The sequence below is a fragment of the Coloeus monedula genome (genome assembly GCF_965178545.1).
Source record: "Coloeus monedula genome assembly, chromosome: 8".
In the NCBI taxonomy this organism is placed as follows: domain Eukaryota; kingdom Metazoa; phylum Chordata; class Aves; order Passeriformes; family Corvidae; genus Coloeus; species Coloeus monedula.
The window spans coordinates 18,033,545-18,054,387 of NC_138788.1; the positions used below are offsets into that span (position 1 = coordinate 18,033,545).

The 20,843-nt window shown below is 45.9% G+C and overlaps 1 protein-coding gene across 3 annotated transcripts in view; it reads left to right on the forward strand.

Moving 5' to 3' along the window:
- NDST2 (N-deacetylase and N-sulfotransferase 2) overlaps nucleotides 1–20,843 on the forward strand; it is a 135,317-nt gene extending 114,474 nt beyond the window's left edge. For all 3 annotated transcript variants that reach the window (XM_082286647.1, XM_082286646.1, XM_082286648.1), the window contains 12 exons: nucleotides 3,790–3,877; nucleotides 4,064–4,218; nucleotides 5,725–5,910; nucleotides 6,309–6,437; nucleotides 11,413–11,595; nucleotides 12,393–12,489; nucleotides 13,717–13,840; nucleotides 15,324–15,498; nucleotides 15,726–15,896; nucleotides 17,267–17,376; nucleotides 18,845–18,947; nucleotides 19,105–20,843. In XM_082286647.1, the coding sequence (XP_082142773.1) occupies nucleotides 3,790–3,877; nucleotides 4,064–4,218; nucleotides 5,725–5,910; nucleotides 6,309–6,437; nucleotides 11,413–11,595; nucleotides 12,393–12,489; nucleotides 13,717–13,840; nucleotides 15,324–15,498; nucleotides 15,726–15,896; nucleotides 17,267–17,376; nucleotides 18,845–18,947; nucleotides 19,105–19,230 (1,647 nt within the window). In that variant the 3' untranslated portion in view covers nucleotides 19,231–20,843. The remainder of the gene's footprint in view (nucleotides 1–3,789; nucleotides 3,878–4,063; nucleotides 4,219–5,724; nucleotides 5,911–6,308; nucleotides 6,438–11,412; nucleotides 11,596–12,392; nucleotides 12,490–13,716; nucleotides 13,841–15,323; nucleotides 15,499–15,725; nucleotides 15,897–17,266; nucleotides 17,377–18,844; nucleotides 18,948–19,104) is intronic.

A 20,843-nucleotide genomic window follows, 5' to 3' on the forward strand; every position in this document is an offset into this window, starting at 1 on the left:
AGCAGAGTTGCATGAAGATTTAGCCCTGTATTACTCCAATGCCAAGGACACCCTGTTATCTTAGAAAAGGATTAGGTCCTAAGGAAGCTCCCAGTACAGTCAGAGTGCTGTGGCTTTCCCTGATTTCTTCCTCACTCCTAGAATGAGGAGAGTTTTTATTTCCCCTGGATGACATCAAGAGCTTGTAGTGACTGTGGAGTAAATCTTTGCAGATCTGTCAGTGAGATTATAGAGATTTTTAACATACTGTGACAAAAGGCACAATTTTAAACTTTTTTCCCTAACATTTGCTTAGAAGTAAATATTTCTCATAATTTGAGATTATTAAAAAGCCTTTTTAAAAGTGATGGGCATCGAACATCAGAGTGAAGCTTAGACATTTTTTCCATTGTGTCCGGAAATGTGCATTGGAATGTAGTTTTCTGTCACTTGGGCCTGCAGCCTGGCTGCCCCAGTTAAGTACTAAAGTCTCCAAAAATATAGGTTGTGCATTGCAATGGATGTTCTCTGATAGACTGTGACAAGCATGAAGCAGGTCTGGCCTTGATGTGGCTTAAGAATTCCTGTGGCCAGTGCTGGGAATCTCTTTGGAGACTCCATCTGTGCCTTGCTGGAGTGAGCCTTGCAGGGCTTCTAGCAGGGGAGCTTAGCTGGGGCAGGGGCCTTTCTGGCCACTTAGTGGTCAGGCTCATACCTTGGAAGGCTTTTTGAAATAAAACATAAAAAAACAGATAAAAAATATAAAAAGAGATACTTGGATGGATTGAGGGGCAGTTTGTTAGGGGAAGAAAGTCTGCTCTTTAGAGGTGGGGGATAGCTAAAATGCTAGCCCTCTCTCATATCCTGTGAGCAACTGAACTTCCTAAATATGCATGTGAAGATCTGTTCACATCTGGCTGTTTTCTCTCTTAATGCGTAGCCTGTTCCGCATTTCTTGATTGCCTTTTGTTTAAGAGTCTCAGAGCACATTATGGATATAAATGAAATGCCACTTGAATCACCTGTTAGGTATGATTAGTACTGTCATATTCATCCTACTTTATGAAAGAGGAACACAGTGCAGAGACAAGTGCCATCTCCCAGCCCATTCCCACACCTGCGTTATTGCACCCTACTACGGCTCACAGAGCTCTTGGCACCAGTGTGGAACCAGGGAACGGGGAATGCATAATGTGTTGGAACAAACATCCAAATACTGGCACTTTAGTCTCCTTTATCATGTTCAGGGGAAAGACATTTCTTCAGACCTATGCTGTGCCACCTTAGGGATGTGCCTGTGACATGGACCCGCATCAGCAGAGGGATGGCACACAATTAGCAATAAACCTGCCAGGAAAGCAGGACTCCACAGGGCTCCATAGTCTCTGAATTTCTGGGGCCCCCACAGTTCCTCTCTGGTCCCTCCCCGGACACAAAGGATTGCAGCCTGCTGGAGCAGGGCTTTTTGGGATTTATTATCAGACAGATGTGTTGTCATGGTAACCCCAGCCAGGCTTTAAATCTCTTTCTGTGCAGAGGAATGCTAAGCCTCTTAACCGCTGTCTTTCCTCCCACACTTTCCTACCCAGGCTTGGGGAACTGGATGTGCCTTTCAGGGCAGCAGAGAGAAGTGGTGAGGCTTGGGACAGCTCTGGAGAAAGGAAAGAAAGTGGCACTTTCCTGTCTGAGTTATGGGGTGATGTGTTCAAGGTGCTGGTCCCAAATTTGAAGTGATCTTGTAAACCATCATCTGGACAGACAGGTGCGTCTCCAAGGAGAGGTGCACAGCTCTTAGTCTGTGCTCCCTGATGTGTGGGGTGCTTATGTCTTGCTGGGGTGCATAAGGGGAACTTGACCTCTTATTGCCTGTTCCGGATCTTGTGCTGCAAAGGAGACTTCAGCCATCAGTGTTGCTGGCATGTCACTTCTTAAAAGCACTGTCTGTGATAGGTTCTGGAGATGTCACATAGCTTACATTTATCAAATTACTGTTCTTGGGTGGGGACTGAGGTAAAGATGCGGTAGGCAAGTGGCCATGGAAAAGCTGAAATCTTTGAAATTTGTCCCAGGCTGCTTTGGATGTCACTGTTGTGTGGATGTGGGAATGAGGAACAGGCAATTAAGTGTGTCTGTAGGGAAAAGTCTGAAAGCTTGGTTCCCTCACAGAGAGCATTGAGAGTGTCTTGTAGCACTGCACGTGGAATCTGTCTGGTCTTCCCACCTTGCTGTGGTCATGGACTGCCTGCCTTGGCTGTAAAACTGCTCAGCGTATGTTTGCAGTGAATGGGTGATTGAAGTGAACTACAGAAGTAATTTTTAAAATTATGTGATGACCAGTGTTTGGTTAACGCTGGTTTGATATATCAGTGAGAGCTGTGATTTGTCAGGTTATCCATAGGAGGTTGGTGTCAAGGCACCTCCACGGAATGAGAGTCTGCCTTTTGTGAGTGCACTTGCACCACTGAGGGAGTGGCGCACCCAAACAGTTCCTATGGAGTGTGAGCCGTGTGAAGGCACCCTTCAGTGCTGTTTTATGCTCCTTGGGGCTGGCAAAGGGCAGCTGATGCAGGAAGATCTGTTCATCTTCCCTGCACAGTTTGATAGGTCTCTGTGCTTTCCCCAGAGTTATATTCCACGTTTCCTGTGTGATTGCATCCAGCCGAAGTCTGCTGTTGAGAGGTCATCACCTTCACCTTGGTGCAGCCACTGATCCATTGCTTTCTGAGAAAAGCTATTAAAATCTAAGCAGCCCAGACAAGGACCATGTCTGTCACCTGCCAACAGCCCTCCTGCCAGCCCCTGTTTGATTAAAAATTCTCCCATGGGGAGACGCACCAGTGACATTTCCCTAAAGCACGCAGGTAGCAGCAGAGTGTTCGTCTCCTCTCTTTTTATCGTTTTCCAGCAGAATAAATGTGACTAGAATTAGTTTGTGTCTTACTTGTCTGTGACACACTGAACCTCTGGGGTTTGTTTTTTGGTTTGGTTTTTTTCTGTCAAGGCTGTGTGCTGTCTTACTCTGTACACTGCTGGACCCTGAGGTTCGTGGCACAAGGCACCTTCCTTTTGGTTAAAGCAATTACTTCAGACATTTAAAGCAATCGCAGGTGAGCACAAGAGAACCTGTAAGAGATGTGAGGATTGTGAATGTTGGCTTTCCCAGATTTTCTTCCCAGAATCCAGGAAACTTTTAATGTTATAAAATATTGGCACTTTCAAGGGAACACAAAGTCAGGGATACCTCTCTGCTGTGGCAGGACTTGTTATATGGGTAGTTCTGAGAATCTACCTTTCCTCTCCAAATAAAAGCCCCCTCCATTTGAATCACTTAGTTACTGTTCATATTATTGACTTCTTTTTCTTCATTTGTGTACCATGGGCTGCCCCATCCTCCTTTTCATTAGCACATAGACTGAGAAAGGGCAGAGGTTCATTAGCAAAGTCCCAGCCAACATGGGAGAGGAAGGGAGCATTGAGGTTGAATCTGTAAAGTGTAAAGAATCTGTTGCTTTCAAGTGAGATTTATTGTTCCTTTGCCTTAGCACAGACACTTTGGGTCCTTCACATTGAAGTGGAGAACATGATCTGACTGTGGTTTTAAAGGGGCATCATTTAATACAACAGAACTTCTCCAAGTAGAGTCTGTATGAGGAGCACTTAGCTGTTCTGCTCCACTGCAAGGGAAGCAGTGCTTGAGTCCCATCTCCTTTGATACCTCTTCAGACTTAACTGGGCACCAGTACAGCACAGAGACATGTTACAGAAGAAAAAATATGAATGTGAACATTTCTTTTTCCTTTGTTCAAACAGGCTTTACTGAGCACCCAGAATAAGCTGAGAACTTTAGTCCCAAATTTCACCTTCAACCTGGGCTTCTCAGGGAAATTCTACCACACAGGTAAGCCCCTGGAGTCCTTTGTCCCAGCACCTGCATGCAGCCCCCTCCTTGGTGTGTGTGGTGTGTAATGCATTAGAGCATGACTCTGCTGGAACGACTCAGCGTTGCAGGGGATTAGCCACTGCTTTTAAACATTGAGGCCTCTTCTGCCTTTTGATTTTGCACTTCCTTTTCTGCTTTCTGTAGGTACAGATGAGGAAGATGAAGGGGATGACATGCTGCTCAAGCACAGGAAGGAGTTCTGGTGGTTCCCTCACATGTGGAGTCACATGCAGCCTCATCTTTTCCACAATGTCACTGTGTTGGCTGAGCAGATGAAGCTCAACAAGCAGTTTGCTGTTGTAAGGAGCATTGCAGTTTATTTCCTTTGCAGTGCTAATCCTTAAACGTTTTTTTCTCTTGGAATAGCTGTTTGGACCCCACTGAACCCAAATACTAGTTTAGTAATTCAGCTGCATTTAAGCAAGGCAGTTCTGGAAGCTCAAATTGATGTGTGGCTCCTGCTGTCTTGAGGCAAGAAACACTATTCACATGCCTGCCCCTTCGAGGGAAAACGTTTCCCAGCACCTGCATGGCCCCAGGCAGCTCTGCTACATTCCAGGGTGCAAATCCCAGGGCTCTTGTTTCCTGAGGTGTGAACTTGTAGCATTACTATCCAAATGCAATTAATTTACAAACTCTGGCAGTGAGAAAGGATTTCCTTTTCCATCCTTACTTAGTGTGGCTCCGTAAGGAAGTCACCTGGTTAGTAGTATAAAATGCTCTGTCTGCTAATGGCCCTTCTTCAGGCCTTCCAGACAATGCTGAAGGAAGTTACTTATCTAGGTAGCACAGAGGAAATTCCCTGGGTTTTGGCAGAGGAGGGGGAAGCCTTGAACTTCCTGCGTTGATGGAACAATGTACGTTTGGCTCTTACAGCTCAGAGCTGAATACAGCATACATGTTTCTCTGAGAAGAAATGTCCTCTTTACCTCTGGTTTGGTTCTTTTGATGGTAATCCCCTTGGGAATAGCAGGCTGCTGTCTTGTGTTCCTGTGACACACATAGATTAGGAATGGTCTTGAATGCAGAGCAGAGTCACAGCATTATAGAAACTATTTAAGCTCCTCCTTTTCCTGGTTAAATAACGGTGCAGTCTTTTGCAAAGAGAGACAAAGCACAGAACACAATTACGCATATTTAACATAAGACAGGCTAGCAGTCAGAGAAGGTTATTGCTTCATTTAGGGGCTCTGGTTTTATCGTGCATTGCCAGGGCAGAGCTGTCATCATTGATATTGTTACCAGAACCACATAGTGGAATTAAAACCCAAGAAATTCAGAAATTTCCTGTCATTTTAATATAGCTCCAGGCCCCATATCTTCACCCTCAATAGTCTCTTGCTCTATGTCTGCTTTTCTTTGAATTGCTAGAGACAATCCAGATCCCAGTCATCTTCCTTTTCTCTATATCAGTTAAGGAAATTTTGTTTTCCTTCTCTGGTGACTCACATCTAGGTACTGTGGGAGTAAGATGTGTCACTTAACAGGATTGATTAGTTTGTAGTAACCAGGGGGCCTGACCTGAGGGTTCTGAATTAATCTGATCTGTCACACCTGCAAGCTACATGACCATTCTTACAGCAGCTGTTACCAGTGCTGAATGTCCTTGTTGGTACAGAATTGCCCTTATATTTCTACACATGCATAAAAACAAGAAGTACAAGTGTTATTTCAGGTTTCCCAGTCCAGAGAGTTTTCATGTTCCTCTGTCATCTTTCTCCAACTTGGATGCTGTTGCTAAATATGATCCTTATTAGGGCTATTAGTTAAATACCAAATTATCCAGTTGTGTATTCTGCTTCCAGGAGCATGGGATTCCCACAGACTTGGGCTATGCTGTAGCCCCGCATCATTCTGGGGTTTATCCTGTCCACACACAACTCTATGAGGCATGGAAATCTGTTTGGAGCATCCAGGTAACGAGCACAGAGGAATACCCACACCTACGGCCTGCCCGGTACCGGCGTGGATTCATCCATAATGGAATCATGGTAAGCACAGAAGAGCCACTTTTCTGCCCAGGGAACGGTCTTCTCATGACCTGCATCAGAGACATTAATCTTAATATCACCAGTGTTTCCAAAATCATTAAGTGAGGCAAAGAAAAAAACTTGGCTAAAGCCAGTTCTGTGTTTCTCAGAAAAATTCAGGAGTCAGTACTGAATGGAGAGCAAAACCAGACCCATCAAGACTAAACTGAAATCCCAGTGGCTTGTTTGCAGTGTGATGAGCTAAGTGGTTAGGAGGAATAGCACGAGTCCTCTGAACCTATGTCACTTACACCCCTTACTCTTTATATTGATCCATAAAGTGCTGTTTTGACTCATTCTCATACAGATTCTGCTGCATCTGCCTCTTGTCTAACTTTGCCTTTTTCTGATACTGCCAGGTTCTGCCTCGACAGACCTGTGGTCTTTTTACTCACACTATCTTCTATAATGAATATCCTGGCGGCTCAAAGGAGTTGGACAAGAGCATTCGTGGTGGTGAACTCTTCCTGACGGTGCTTCTGAACCCAGTAAGTTCATCTGAAAGGGGAATTTGTGCACAGCTGTCCCAGCTTATGTGCCTGATATGGGAAAGGAGATTTAACTCTTGCTGGAGATACTCCGTGTCACCCCGTGACAGTGTGGGTATCTCCAGCATGTTGCTAAGGAGATGTGAAATAGAGGGCCAGGGAAGTACGTGCTGGTTGATGGTGCTTTGCTTTACACGCTGCCAATCAGTATTGAGTGTATTGAGAGGTGCAACACTGAGAGACAGAAACCAGCCAGGGTGACATGCTGACCATGGCCCATGGCACAGGGGGTTTTACCTGGGCTACTCTGTTTTCATGAATCACAAGTGAGATGTGCTTTGGTTCCTTCTGTTCCACATGCATCCACTGCCTGCTGGCTTCTTCCCTGGCTTACTGATGGGTTTTCTTCACAATAATTGCTTTTGCTGGGCTTTCATTATGAAGTGTTCTCCCCTTTCTTTCAATATGTAGACACTTGGAACGATTTCTGTGTTCTGTTTTTGTGATGTAGCTGTTACACTAAGGCTTTTCTGGGAGATAAGTGTCTAACAGAGGTGTTTTCCCTTTCAGTACTTGACAGTTCTGTTAAGCCACTAAGTGAATGTTGTACCTTCAACACCCTACTGTCCTTTCTTAGGTCTTAACCATGGACAGCAAATCACATGAGTTTCTCACTTCCCACTGAGGCTGGGATGATGTACTAGGAGGCAAGAGACACAAAAAACCCTGGTCATTTTTAGAAAATTGTGAATGGGTAGAATCAAGGGATGAAGTTTTGTAGCCCTCTCCAATCACGGATCACACCCCCTCTTATTTCTGCTTGTTGGCTGCAGCAGGAAGATATGCTGCTCTTTGTGCAGTAACTTTCTCAGTTCCCCCCCTGAATTTCTTTCTCACTAAAGCTGATTTGACACCTGACCCACAGCTGCTTGTCCTCCATTTCTCTGAATAGACATTGCCCTGCAATGTTTAGACAATCATTTTCTAATGTCTATCTTCATAGTTATTCCTGAATATAATAGTGTTTAATTTCTTCTTTTCTCCTGACTTCTACATTTCTACCACCTTACTTCTCCTTTATGCATCTTTTTCACCAGTGCCTGAGTATGGACAAGGAGCCATGCAGGCAGATCTGAGAGAAAGTAAGTTGGTTCTGGCCAGTTTTCCAGGGGGGAATCCTGGAGTACTGGTGCCAGTCCTTGAGTACTTGTTTGTGGGATTTTTTCATGTAACAGCAGTGGCTCTGTTCACCATGATGTTTTCTTTCATTCACTCTTTCTTTTACACGTTGATTGGAGGGTTGAATATGCAGCTTTAGCCACTTTTGGTTGGGGCTATAGAAGACCAGCGAATCAGAAAATCAACCTTTTTCCATCAGTGACTTTAATTTTTCCCTTGTCTCTTGTTTTTTCTAGTGTTCAGTAGAACTGCTATTGAAAAGACCCTCACAGTGTGCTCTGGGTGCACCAGACAGGCTGTTGTTGACAAACAGGCCCAGTGTTTCTGAAGGTTTGCCTGTAACCAGCTTTGGCTTGTGTAGGATCTGCAGAAGCTGTGGCCTGTGATAGGCCCAGCTGAAAAGCTGTAGCAGTTTATACTTTCAGGTCTGGAAGCCAGACTTCTGTCCCTATTGCCTGGGACAGAATTGTTATCTTTACACACCACAACCAAACCTGCCTGCTTGATAAAGGTCTGGAGTAAGGAGGAGGTTGTTCTTTGCGTTACGTAAAGAGTGATCAATCAGGTGGAAAGAAACTCTGAACCTATGTCAGAAAGGTTTTTTCTCTTGACAATTTCTTTTCTGGGCTTGTGTTCCCATATGCTGGGTGAATTGCACCTTGCCCTACTTTGTAATTGTCAAATCTTAAAGCATGCAGAAACAGCCTCTGTGAAAGTAAATGCTATGGGTTTCTCTTGGAAAACCAGTTGCTAGGCTGTAATCCAGAGATCTTTACTGCTCTAGGAGGCTGGGCCAAAGAATTACAGAAACATAGTATCTAGAACTACCCGTTAAAATTTGCTGATAAGATGTGATGGTCAAAGCAGCTGGCAGTAATCTGTGATCCAAAAATATTTGGGAAAATTGTGTTCTGGTACAGGATGAGCTTATTTTCCAGATTTACTGTTAGCTCTTCATGGTGACTTAAAACTTAGGCACCTTCAGATGCTTCCCATGTTTACACTTCTTCCTTTTGGCAGTGTAGCACAGTGCTCTGTCAGAGCAGAGTGCTATGCTCTAAGCTCCTCTCATGTTTGCACAGTGACTCAGGCCTTGCATTCCTCCCCTTGCTGATAGAGCCATCTCAGGGGCCTGATAGAAAGCTGGCCAGCTCTGCAGCCCCAGCAGTGAACCAGAGCAGACTTGGAGCAGGCTCTTTCAGTCCTTTTTGGTGCTTCCAGCTCCCTTTAAGTGGCATGGAGGAGTCTCCAAGGCTGTATGCACGATTAACTCCATGGTGCAAACAGGAGATGTTTGATCTTCTGACTAGTGAACAAGGTCTGATGTCAGAATAGGTGTTGATCCTGAGCACAGGCTGATGGCTTCTCACAAGCATTTCTGTTCACAGTGCACAGGCCAGTTACTGGTGTGCCCACAGCTGCTTGATACATATTGCAGGAGTGCTCATACCCTTCTGTTTCTGTATTCTAGGCTCTCCGGGACCTTTGTTCTCATCTTTGCTCAGTGTGAAGGAAGGGAAATCACGGCACACTGACAGTAGAAGGGAGGGGAAAAGAGGGAGTTGTTATTTCCAAGTCAGTCTGCAGAGTCATTGGGTGTGGATGGGAGGGAGGAAGAGATGGTCCTTGAGTATAGCTTATGTCAGAAATGGTGCTCGGAGCTGTTCTGGCAGCAGTAGCTGTGACGGGACAGAGCAAGCTGCCAGGCCTTGTTAAACAGTGCATATGTTACAGGCCTGACTGCACACTCACAAGTACAGGGAAATGGCTCATCCACTGGGTTTGTCTTTTCTTCTTCCAAATCCAGTTGCTTGGGACTGTTCACACGTGCAGCATTACTTGTGTGAGCCATTTTACCAAGTGTAGTCAGTCTTGAGACACAGTTGCTAACCTCGAGTACACGCAGGCCTTTTTTTTTGTTATGGAAGTCTTGAAGGGGTCCCAGGTGGTGACCTTTGTCTTCCTCGATTTGTGCCAGTGAGCCAGACTCTTCATGCAGCATATTTTCCCTCTATGTATTTCACTAGCAAGTCGAAGGGATGAGCCACACTCTGCTGTCAGAGAACCTTTCTGATGTCTCCCAGAAAGGGTCAAAATACAGCATGAGAGGCATCCTTTTGCCACCACACCTTGCAGTTATACTGATCTTTTTGTCCTCTGCTCTGTGTTGTACTGAGCACATCCTGCTGTTTGAAGTGAAGGTGCCAGAGCCTGTCTGGCAGGGCTTCTCTGTCAGCTCAGTAGGGAAGCAGGAGTGACAAACTCACAGGCAGACAAACGTGATAAATCTCAAACTCCACTTACTTTCCATGTGTCCCAGAGTCCTGCCAGTGTTTTCTCTTGCCTACCCAAAGGTGCTGGGTTGTGAGCACCTTACAGACAGACTTGTCTTGGGGAGGGCTCAGGCACAAGGAGCCTGAGTACCTCTTCTCTTGCTGAAACTAGTCCATGGTGACACCAGGCAGAAAACAATTCAGACTTCCTCAGTGCCAGCAAATATCTTCATCCCAAGCCCATCTGTCTCCTGCTTCCCCATTTTGCTGTTTTCCTGCTGTGAGTGGGAAAGCCGTTCCTGCCCCCTGCCAGGGAAGCCTGTCATTGCCTCCTGACCTTACCTGGTGTCACCAGAATTGAACTCAAGACTGTACAGCAATGGGTGCCCCTGGTGTGACTGAGGAAATTTTCCCTCCATGCACTTGCAGACACTGGACAAGGAGTGCTAAATCAGCCATTCCTCCACTGGCCTCAGTGTCCTGCTTGTTTTTCTAACTTTTAGCCATAGTGTGGTTTATGTCTGGCAAAGTGCTGTTGTATTATGGGCCCTGGGATGCTGAATTCAATGGGACATATCAAAACTACACACTAGAGCCAAGCTGACAACAGTCCTTCATACTCTTTTCCAAAAGTTAAAATACTGAAAAACTGTCAGGAGGAAAATGTATCTCCTTGAGAGGAGAGATGGCTTGGCAAGACAGAGATAGTGCACAACCTCCTGAGCACTGCAGTGTTGGGGCAGCTGCCACAGCTCTTGAGTGCCACTTTGCCCACAGATGTTAAAGCTTGGCAGGAGATTTTGCAGGCGATGCCTGTGCTGAAGGTTCTTGAAGGCTAAAACTTAGCAGCTGGTGTCCATTTCTAGGACAATATCCTAGTGCAGTGTCTCTTTGCAGTCCCATATCAGATCCCCAGATACCTGTTTGTATTTTAAACTGGGAACTGCCAGTTGCTCCTTCTTTACATTTGAGATGTCAGCTCTGAAGGGCATGAAAGCTGACAGGCTGTGGGCCCAGAGAGAACTCCTGTGACAACTGTCCTTGTGCCTTGTGACCTGGCCTGCAGCATGGTATCCCCTCCCTGGCCTGCTCCCCTGCTGTAGCAGACTCTGCAGCTTGAGAGGTTGCCCTGGTGGTGCCTCTGGGAAAGGAGTGTTTTCCCGTGAAAGAGGCTTTGCAAGGTTTTTGACTAGTAGGGAGTTACTGACTAAGCCTTGTTCACCTAAATGTCCTAGAGCCACTTGAATGGGATTTTTAAACTGTTCTGAACTCACATCCAGGGTTCAGTTATCATGCTCCTGCACTGTTCCCAGGGATAACTGAGAGGTCTGTGACCCTCCTCTACTGAGTTATTCCTGTCTCGCAAGCAGATGGACATTTGTCAGCCTGGCAGATGGACATTTGTCAGCCAAGACAGCCGTGGCAGTCTGAGTTGTGAACAGCCTCTTGCTGACCATGGAATCAAGCTAGAAGGAAAGAGTTCTGTTACCTGCTTTACCAGTATCCTTGTCTTTTATTTTCAGATCAGCATCTTCATGACCCACCTGTCCAACTATGGGAATGACCGTCTGGGACTGTACACTTTTGAGAGCCTGGTCAAGTTCGTGCAGTGCTGGACCAACCTTCGCCTGCAGACATTGCCTCCAGTCCAACTTGCAAAAAAGTACTTTGAAATCTTCCCGCAGGAGAAGAATCCCTTGTGGCAGGTGAGAAGGCAGCTTTAACTGCTCCTAGTGATTTTCTAAGAGGTGTATCCCACATTTAAAGTGTGGCAAGACTGCTGATCCAGAGAGGTAAAGCATAAAGCTTTTAGGTTTAACCTTTGTGGCTTCAGGCTGCCCATGGCAAATGGCAAGGTGGAAGGCATGGGGGAGTAGGAGCAGTAGGACACGGTCACAGTGTGAGCTTAGGGACAGGGGTGACTGTCATACGTGACCAGTGGCCAGCTTGCAGACATTTGGGTCATTGAAGGGCTTGTATCGGAGCAAGCTGCTGTGAAATGTAAAGTGTGCAAGCAAGAGCCCCGTTTGGTGATGGAGGAGCTTGCAGGCATGTTAATGTGATTAATCTCAAAGTAATTTCACACTGCAGAATTCATGTTCATTAAATAAAAACACGCTTATTCCATTTTATCCCAGTGCAGCAACTCTCTGCATGGTAATGAGCAGATGAAATTAACTGAAGGTGATAGAGTTGTCTGTCTGCCAGAAGTTCACAGATGCTGAGCTGTGCTATCACGGTGGCCCAGCCCAGTATGGCTACATAGGGCAAGGCCTGTGATTAACACTCGCAGAGGGACTTTGGCTCCCGTGTCACTGGAGCTTTTGGAAATGGTCCCCAGTGTTTTTACTTAACACTTCTTGATGCCTGGCAGAGCTGTGTGGCTCTGAAGTGTTCTTCATATGCTAATAGCATTTTCCCGAGAGGACTGCTCCTTCCAGCTTTTCCTTCCCTTGCCATTACCTTCTGTGGTAATGCTTAAATCTCATCACTTGTGCTGCAGAATCCCTGTGATGATAAAAGGCACAAGGATATCTGGTCCAAAGAGAAAACATGTGATCGACTCCCCAAGTTCCTCATCGTGGGACCTCAGAAAACTGGTAATGTGAATACTTCTATATAGATTGCAGTTTCCATTTCACTTTTGCAGAGAGGAGAGCTGGAAAGGTCTGTGCTGTAGATCTGTACGGCTGCCCTTTGTGCAAGCTGCCAAATGGCCACAGAGGACATTTCAGACAATCTCAGATATGTTCTAACCTAAATCTGGCAAGTCTGTCAGTACTTTTCCCTCCGGCACTGTGCTTGGCTTACCCTATCTGTTTTGGGTTTCCATGTAAGCTCAGAGAACCTGTGACCTTAGTGTGTCACAAATATAAGCTGTCAGCAGGACTAAGCACACACACTTAGCAAAGGTTACAGTGAATATCCCCTGGTGCTTTTGTTGCTGCACATCTGTGTACCCACTGCATGCTCCATGTCACTTTCAGTGGGAGGGAGAGAAACTCCTTTGTCTGATCTCTGTCACCACCTTTTAACTGCTGTGGCATTGTGGTTGGCAGTGACACAGCTATGTATACTGTACTGATGAGTCCCTTCTAGGCTGAAGAGAGCAAAATCTCTTCAGCTAAGGCCGGGTCTCAAGCCTTGGCTTTCTGTGCAGTGCTGTGTAACAGCAGCACCAACCATCCACAGCAAGTGGTGATCCTGGCCTTGGAACAAAGCTTGTCCCAGGCAAGCTCCTGTCTCCTGGCTGTGTTACTGGGAAGCTCTGTTGGTGTGTGTGCAGCATGAGCCCTCCTGTATCATGACGCAGGCTGGTTGCAGGTGGCTCAGTAAGAAAAGCATTCCCTTGGCTGATTGTCTGTCCTGCTGGAAGCCCACAGCCGTGCGCTGAGCAGCACTGTCAGGTTTGGTGGGATAAAGGGAAAACATCTACAGCAAAGGCAGGCCAAGGCATCTCTGGCTAAGTTCTCACCCAAGGACACTAATGTTGTCCCTAGCACACCTCCTGCCTAGGCCACCTCTCATTTGGCAGGTTTGGGTTCTGCCATGTGACAGTGTGGCTTTGCCACCAGCATGGGAGTAGCTGACCTGGGTGGCAGCTGTTACGCAATTCAAATCAGCTGCGTGAGTTGAAATGTGGATTGAACCTGACTGAGCAGTGCTTGGTGTCAGTGCTGTTGTAACCTGCATGAGTTAAGGGGTTGGTCAGCCACACAGCAGGAGTGTGCCCATCTGGGAACTGTTTCTTGCAGTGTAGGTAAAACCTTTCATTCAGCCAAAGCATTATGTGTGACCCAGGTCCCATTAACTGGTTCCTGTTGCAGGCACAACAGCTGTGCACTTCTTCTTGACCATGCACCCAGCTGTCACCAGTAACTTCCCAAGTCCATCCACCTTTGAGGAGATCCAGTTTTTTAATGGCCCCAACTATCACAAAGGAATCGATTGGTAAGAAACCTGACACATGTTCTTCTGTGGTAAGGTGCACCTATGATTTCTTCTCCAGAGTCTCTCTGTATGTCCCCCTCATCCCCCTTAGCAGCTTTGCTGCTTCTGAACAGCTGTTTTCCTTGCTGTTGCTCAGTGCATGCTTTCTGTTTTCCTGGTAACCAACTGTGTAGTCCCAGGAGCAGCACAGGTAGTTTCTCATTTTACTGACTATTCATCAGGAGAGTTGTAGGCATGATTTAGCTTTAAAAATTCAGCAAGTCTTTGTTGAATGCACTGCTGTCATGAAATTACTTTTACTTCGACATGCAAAACAGACAGCAGTGTTCTCATTACAAAATTCTTCATGGTTTCAGAGTTAAAGCGTAACACTGGAGGGGACAACCTCCCTACCATTGTTCTCGGACCTTGACACTTAGAGCCACCACTGTGTTCCTTGTGCTGGCTCCAGTGTCCATACACATACCTTGGTCTTTAGCTTTAGAAGTTTGCACCTGGCAGGGAAATTCTAGTGCCACCACGGCACTACATATGCCACTATGTTTCCAGGCAGAGAAAGTTTAAAGGTGTTTCTTACTCAAAGCAGTAGCTTTGGTTGACAGTGGCACTGCCCTCCCTTGTGTGTGGCTCTGAGGGATGGCTGTGTAGCACTAAGGTATTCTGCTGTGGGATTTCTTTGCCCATGAGTTGTGGAGATTGACTTCTCTAATCATTTAGACTGTTGAAAAGATACTGGAAGGTGGTTAGTACTTGAGCAAAGCTCACAGGAGTCAAGCACTACAGAGCAGTTGCACTAGCTGACAGGTTAGAAAGTGAAAGCTTTTATGTGCATCCCCTAGAAAAGTCATCCAGATTGATTTGAGTGTAGCATCACATGCAAGGGGAGAATCTTCACATTTAACATGGAATTTGCATTTGTTGCACAGCTTAGATTTGAGCAGAGACCAGTCTTCCAGTGCTTCATGGTCCTCCCTACCCTCTTACCCTGTTACTCAAATATCTTACAGTTTCAATGTTACTAATGTCACAAGCTCCTGTGAGGCAGGGCAGAGCTCTTTACCCTGTACCTCAGCTATGGACTGAGGTACAAAGAGACAAATGATTTAGACAGGTTTCAACAAGTGGTTGGTGACAAGGCAGGCAGACAATTCTGACTTTACTCTTGGACTAGAAGTCTTTCCTGCTAAAGGCTTCAACTGGGACCTTACCCTCAGGTTTTTCCTTGCACTGCCCAGGGACTTGGGGAACACACTCTCAGCAAAATACTTTCATACCTTTGTATCATTTCCCAAATTCGTCATGTGCCACCACCCCTTTTTGAGTCATGCCTCTGCCAGATGTGTACTCCTTCGCCCATTCCCTGCATTGCTGGGGAAGTGCAGTTGTGCTGCAGCTGTGTCTGTTGAAAAGGAATAAGGGCATCGTGGGCTCTGCCTTTTCTTGTTGGGCCATGCTGCTCACCAGCATCCTGTCTGTTTGGCAGGTACATGGAATTCTTTCCCATCCCCTCTAATGCCAGCACAGACTTCATGTTTGAGAAGAGTGCCAATTACTTTGACACAGAGGTGGTACCAAAACGTGGTGCAGCCCTGCTGCCTCGAGCCAAAATCATTACTGTTCTGATCAACCCTGCTGACCGAGCCTATTCGTGGTATCAGGTAACTTCCCTGCGCTGTGCTGGGGGTGAGGGCCACAGAGATATTTCAGTGGGCTGAGGTAGAAAGCCCATGGGTGTGCTTCCCTAGAGGAGGCAGGCTGCCTGCAGGGTGTGGACAGAGTCATACAGAGGCATTGGTGGGTGGCTGTGCTGAGTCGGTGGGGTCTGCACAGAGAGGTGTAAGGTGGAATCGTGTTCCTGCTCTCGAATTCAGCTTGTGTTTTTCAGCACCAGCGTGCTCACAATGACCCTGTGGCACTCAATTACACCTTCTACCAAGTGATCTCTGCGAAATCCCAGGCCCCTCAGGAACTGCGCAACCTGCAGAGCCGATGCCTGTTCCCTGGCTGGTATTCCACTCACCTGGAGCGCTGGCTGACATACTATCCCTCTGGGCAGGTAGGAGATTAGTCACTAGAGGTTCTTGTGGAGTCCCTTGTAGGTTTAGTGTAGAGGAGAGGGGAACAAACTGAGTCACTGTGCTCCCCCCATAATTTTAACTTCACCTTTCTTGTCTTTTGGAACAAAAGCCACTACTTGCTTTCTCCTGTTATGAGTGGGTAAGAAATCAGGCTTGAATACTCCAATTTTGCACTTTATTGTATTTGTAAAAGGAAATGAGTGCAGGAGGATACTTTGATCTCCTAGAGAGCTCCACAGTACTGGAAATTCCAGCAAGAACAGCAGTGTTAGTACTCCCTTCCTTTCATCTTGGCAGTCTCCAGTCCGGGGACCCTCTTCAGGCCCAGGTCTTCAGCCTGTGGTTTCGTTACTTTAGAGGGAGGCTTGTGGACTCTGCCTCTTGTTAGTCCTGATGTTGTGAAGCCATTAGCTGTCTGCTGAAGGGAAGGTTCACTGCAGAGATGTCAGGATTCTGTGTTTTGTATAAAAATTTGCAAAAAAGGCAAATTAATAGACAGTGTAGACTTTTTCGGTCTCTAAATTCCCAAGAAGTTTCTAAACTGTCTAAGATAGATATATAGGTATCTATTTATCTAGACAGGTAGATAGATATATCTCTCCATATATGTGTGTGATTACAGAATGTGCTTTTTCAAGTTCTTTCTGCTGCCGGGGTTATTGTCAGACAGTCTGTAATCCAGCAGAGGTTTATAATGTCCATTTAGTCTCTTACTCTCTGCCAAAGCAGCAGAGCCTGAACTGTATATGACAGATCTGCCAAGACTAAAAGAGGAGATGGTAAAGCATTCTTAGGCTTGTATCTCATTGCCTTACTATTCCTGGAGCTTACTGCTGTGAGGAATGATGGAGCCAAACACACGCCATCCTTGTTCTTTCTGCAGGCCAGTCTTCAGTTCATGTGACTATTGCTCCATTCTGGTTTTTGGAATAGGTGATTTATTAGCACAAATGCTGTTCACTGTCTATGAGACACGTAACAGGAGAATAAGCACAGGTTACAGAAGAAACTTAGCACAATGGCTGCGGACATAAAAAACCCACGGTTTCCAGAGAAAATCTGTACATGCTGCTGCTGGGCCTTAGTGCTTTGTTACAGGGCGTTTGGCCAAAGACAACTTTATTAAGCAAAGCTTGTCATGATTTACTGTTTTATGGTACTTGTGGCCCATATCATAACTTCTCTACCTGTGGTGACAAATGGGCTGCATCCCCCCACTGTGTTGTTGTAGAACATACAGACTTTGGCTGCCTGTACTCACAGGCCAGGGGCAGTTGGAGATGCAGGAAGCTCACAGGTGTCAGTCAGCACAAGCTGGCAGAGGCTAAGGCAGCCGTTCTCTTTTCAGCTTCTCATTGTGGATGGGCAGGAGCTGAGACACAACCCTGCCTCTGTAATGGACAACATCCAGAAGTTCCTGGGAGTTACGCCGCTCTTCAACTACACCCAGGCCCTCAGGTAGGGAAATAAATCAGTTTTGGGAGGATGCTTTCTCAGCCAGGAAGCCCTTGATTAAAAGAATACTTCTTGTCTCTGACCACACACCTGCCAAGGTTTCAGAGTTATGCCTAAACCTAAAACTAGGTTCAGATACCATGAGATGCTTTGTGGAGACTGGAATCACAGCCTAGTGGCTCCAGAAATTATAGGGGAAGGACAAGGTTTTGCCACTGTCATGGAGAAGCATGAAGTTGCTCACAGCAGTAACTATGATGTTTTTTCCATTTGGTCTTTGTGTTTCAGAAAAGGTGCTGGAATTATTAGCACTCCTTATGCTTTGTGTTATACCTGTATCTGACAAAAAGTAGAGGAGGTATGATAAAAAATATGTGACAAGCTGCTCCTATCTTCACCCAGATGGAGATTAGGGCCACACTGCACAGTTTTGAGGTAAAGAGCCTTTTATTAGAGACAATGTGGATTTGACAGGTGCCCAGAGCTGTCTGAGGGAGCATTACCAGGGGCACCACCTCACTGCTACAGTTAAGGGATGTTACTCAGACATGACTGCACATACAGTTATCTGAATAGATTAAGTGCTGTTGAAAGTGAACTGTGGCCATACAGGGGTTCAATGGAAACTCTGCAAGCCCACTGGAGATGCTGAATATTGTTCTTTGCAGCTGAAACCTGTTTTCACATCTTCTCTGCTGTCAGAGCCTGTGCCAGCTGAGGATGGTGGGTGGGGATGCCTGCATGTAGGCGTAGAACAATTGTCCTTTCCTTTCACAATAAAGAGAGGACAACTAATTCAGTTCTCCTCCTACAGCTGTTTCCAGAGGGGTGGCACATGGCTCCCCAGGGGAGAACAGGTTTAGAGAAATGTCAGGTTACTTGAAAGCTTTATTTGCTGCAGCACGTGCTGATGGTGCCTGGAGTATCTACAGTAGTGGTACTGGCTGGTACCCCTCAGCCAGGGTCAGAAAATAGATGGGATTGGTCAGCTTGCCTCAGATTTTGTAGGGGGACTTGCTCAGATCTCAAGCTCACCTTTGGCCAGTTGAGGGGACAGAGCAGGCCAGATCCAGACGTGGTTCCCAGCATTGCCTTATGCCTGTGTTTTAGCAAGAAAAGAAACACTTCACTCTTTTATAAAACAGTCAGGGGATTCTCTAATACTCAACTCTAGCAAGTAGATTTAAAATAATTTACATACAATAAAAAACTGATTATTATCTTGCCCCCCAGCTGGACAGACAAATAGTGTAACACCATGTTATCTCTGAAATTTGCATAAAGCTGAAACAGTCATGTTTGTAATGGATTTCTTGTCAAAGTAGTCCAGTGCTAAAAAAACCCAAGGAACCAATACCACAAAATAAATAGGTAAAGCACTGAAATAGGAAATAACTATGGAGTTACTTAATTGCTGCTGCTGCTAATTGGCTATGTGGCTGTATCTTTTAAAGACAAATATCCTTTTCAGATTTGATGAAGCAAAAGGATTTTGGTGCCAGCTGCTAGATGGAGGAAAAACTAAATGCCTAGGAAAGAGTAAAGGAAGGAAATACCCTGATATGGATTCCTTGGTGAGTAGCTGTCTCAAATCTGTTGGCAGCAAGAGATGTAAAAACATCCCAGCAAACCCATGTGGATTTTCCTACCATCTGTCCTAGATGACCTGTGGAACATGTGTTGAGGGTAACATCTTCTTTCATGCTCACGTGGTCTGTTCTTTCCACACAGTCACGGCTCTTTCTAAGAGACTTCTACCGGGAACACAACATTGAATTGTCCAAGCTGATGAACAGACTTGGGCAGCCCCTTCCAACCTGGCTCCGAGAGGAACTGCAAAACTCCAGCTGGAGCTGAGAGGGACTCCCTTGCCACTGGGATGTGTGGTGCTCCAATGTGTGCTATGATGCCATCTCTTCTGAAGCCAAAACAACTGGACAAACGAGCAGGAGCAGAGAATGTGCATGTGGAGCCTTGCCCCACCCTCGGAAAGCGCTGCTGCCCCCGACACTGCCCTGGGGCATAGAGTGCAAGTCACAGTCTTGAGTATTAATGGTGTGCTACTACAATTCGACTTCTACTTACAGGAAGGATTTGGAATACCTGCCCTACTTTGAGCAGGGGAGAGAGCAGAGTTAACACTTTGTGTATTTTTAAATTACTTTTCTCAGTTTATGAAACAGGCATGAGCTGGAATTAATGTGTTACTTCTCTGAGCCCAGAAGTAAAGGCTGAAGAGGGGAAGCAATTGAGGCCACTGCTGAGAAAAGAGCAGCAGCCTAATAAAAGGGGAATCTAGTGCAGCGAAGCCCAGCTTTTATCCGTAGTCTGTTTGGCACAGCGAGGTCCAATACGGCCTTGTTCCTGCCCGTGCCTGTTGCTTACAGTGCCGCTGCGTGGGGATGGTGGGGACTGCACCTGCGGGGACAGGGAGACAGGTAACGTTGTCTCTCCTTATCTGCACTGTTTTGGGTGTGATACAGTGGTGACTCTGGTCAATGAATTGCTTTCTTATCTTAGAGAAAAGGTTGCCACATGTAGCAACGTGACAAGTATTTCTCTGCAGGGACTTTAGAAATTTCAAAAGATAACCAAGGAGCAGTAATATTCCTGTAGAGCACTTTTGGGGTGTGTGAGTGCAGCACAGCAGTGGGGGGAGGCAAAGCTCAGGTATTGTAAAATAAGGCTGATAATACAGCTGAAAGCAGACAATTCAGTTCCTCATGTCTGATCAGCTTAAAAAAAAAAAAATCCCTTTCCAACAGCTCCAGTGCCCCTACCACACAGTTCAGTTGCTAGCACTGTTCTAATCTTCTTGCAGTCGAACACAGTCCAAGGAGAAGAGCAAAAAACAGTTAAAAGTAAGTATTTTCAGATATAAAGGGAAGGCTTTGCACCAGAAGTGGTTTCCTATGCCCAAAAGGGGCTTCTGCAGGTGGTCAAGTAAATACACTAAGGTACTTGGCTTCCTCCTGCAGTTGCTGGATAATTATTCTCAGAGGCAATCCTCCATCATGGTTGTATATATTTTTCTTTGAGCCATGGGCTTCTGGAATTGCATGGGCCATCCCCTCCTTCCCAGGCACAGGTGGTCCTCCTTGGAGATTGCTGCAGAGGGGCAGGATCCACATGAACACAGGTTATGGAAACTTCCACAACTGTCATGAAGCCACTTCTCTCCTAGCCAGAGAGAAGTTGCTTCAACTGCGCTTTTCCGTTGAGCCTTAGGTATTGTGTATTTCTGAATGAATGGTGCATTTACCGTTGTATGTAAATGTATATAGTATGCAATATAGTATTTTATTTCATGTGCCCTTGGAAAGGGTTATTTTGTGCAGCCAAAAAACAGATGGAAAGACTAGAAACCCCTCTCTCATTCCTGTTAGAGAGAAAAGCCCAACTTCCTGCACTTGATTCATGTATAGCATCATTCACATTGAATGATAATGAAGAAATTCTTGGCTCTCAAA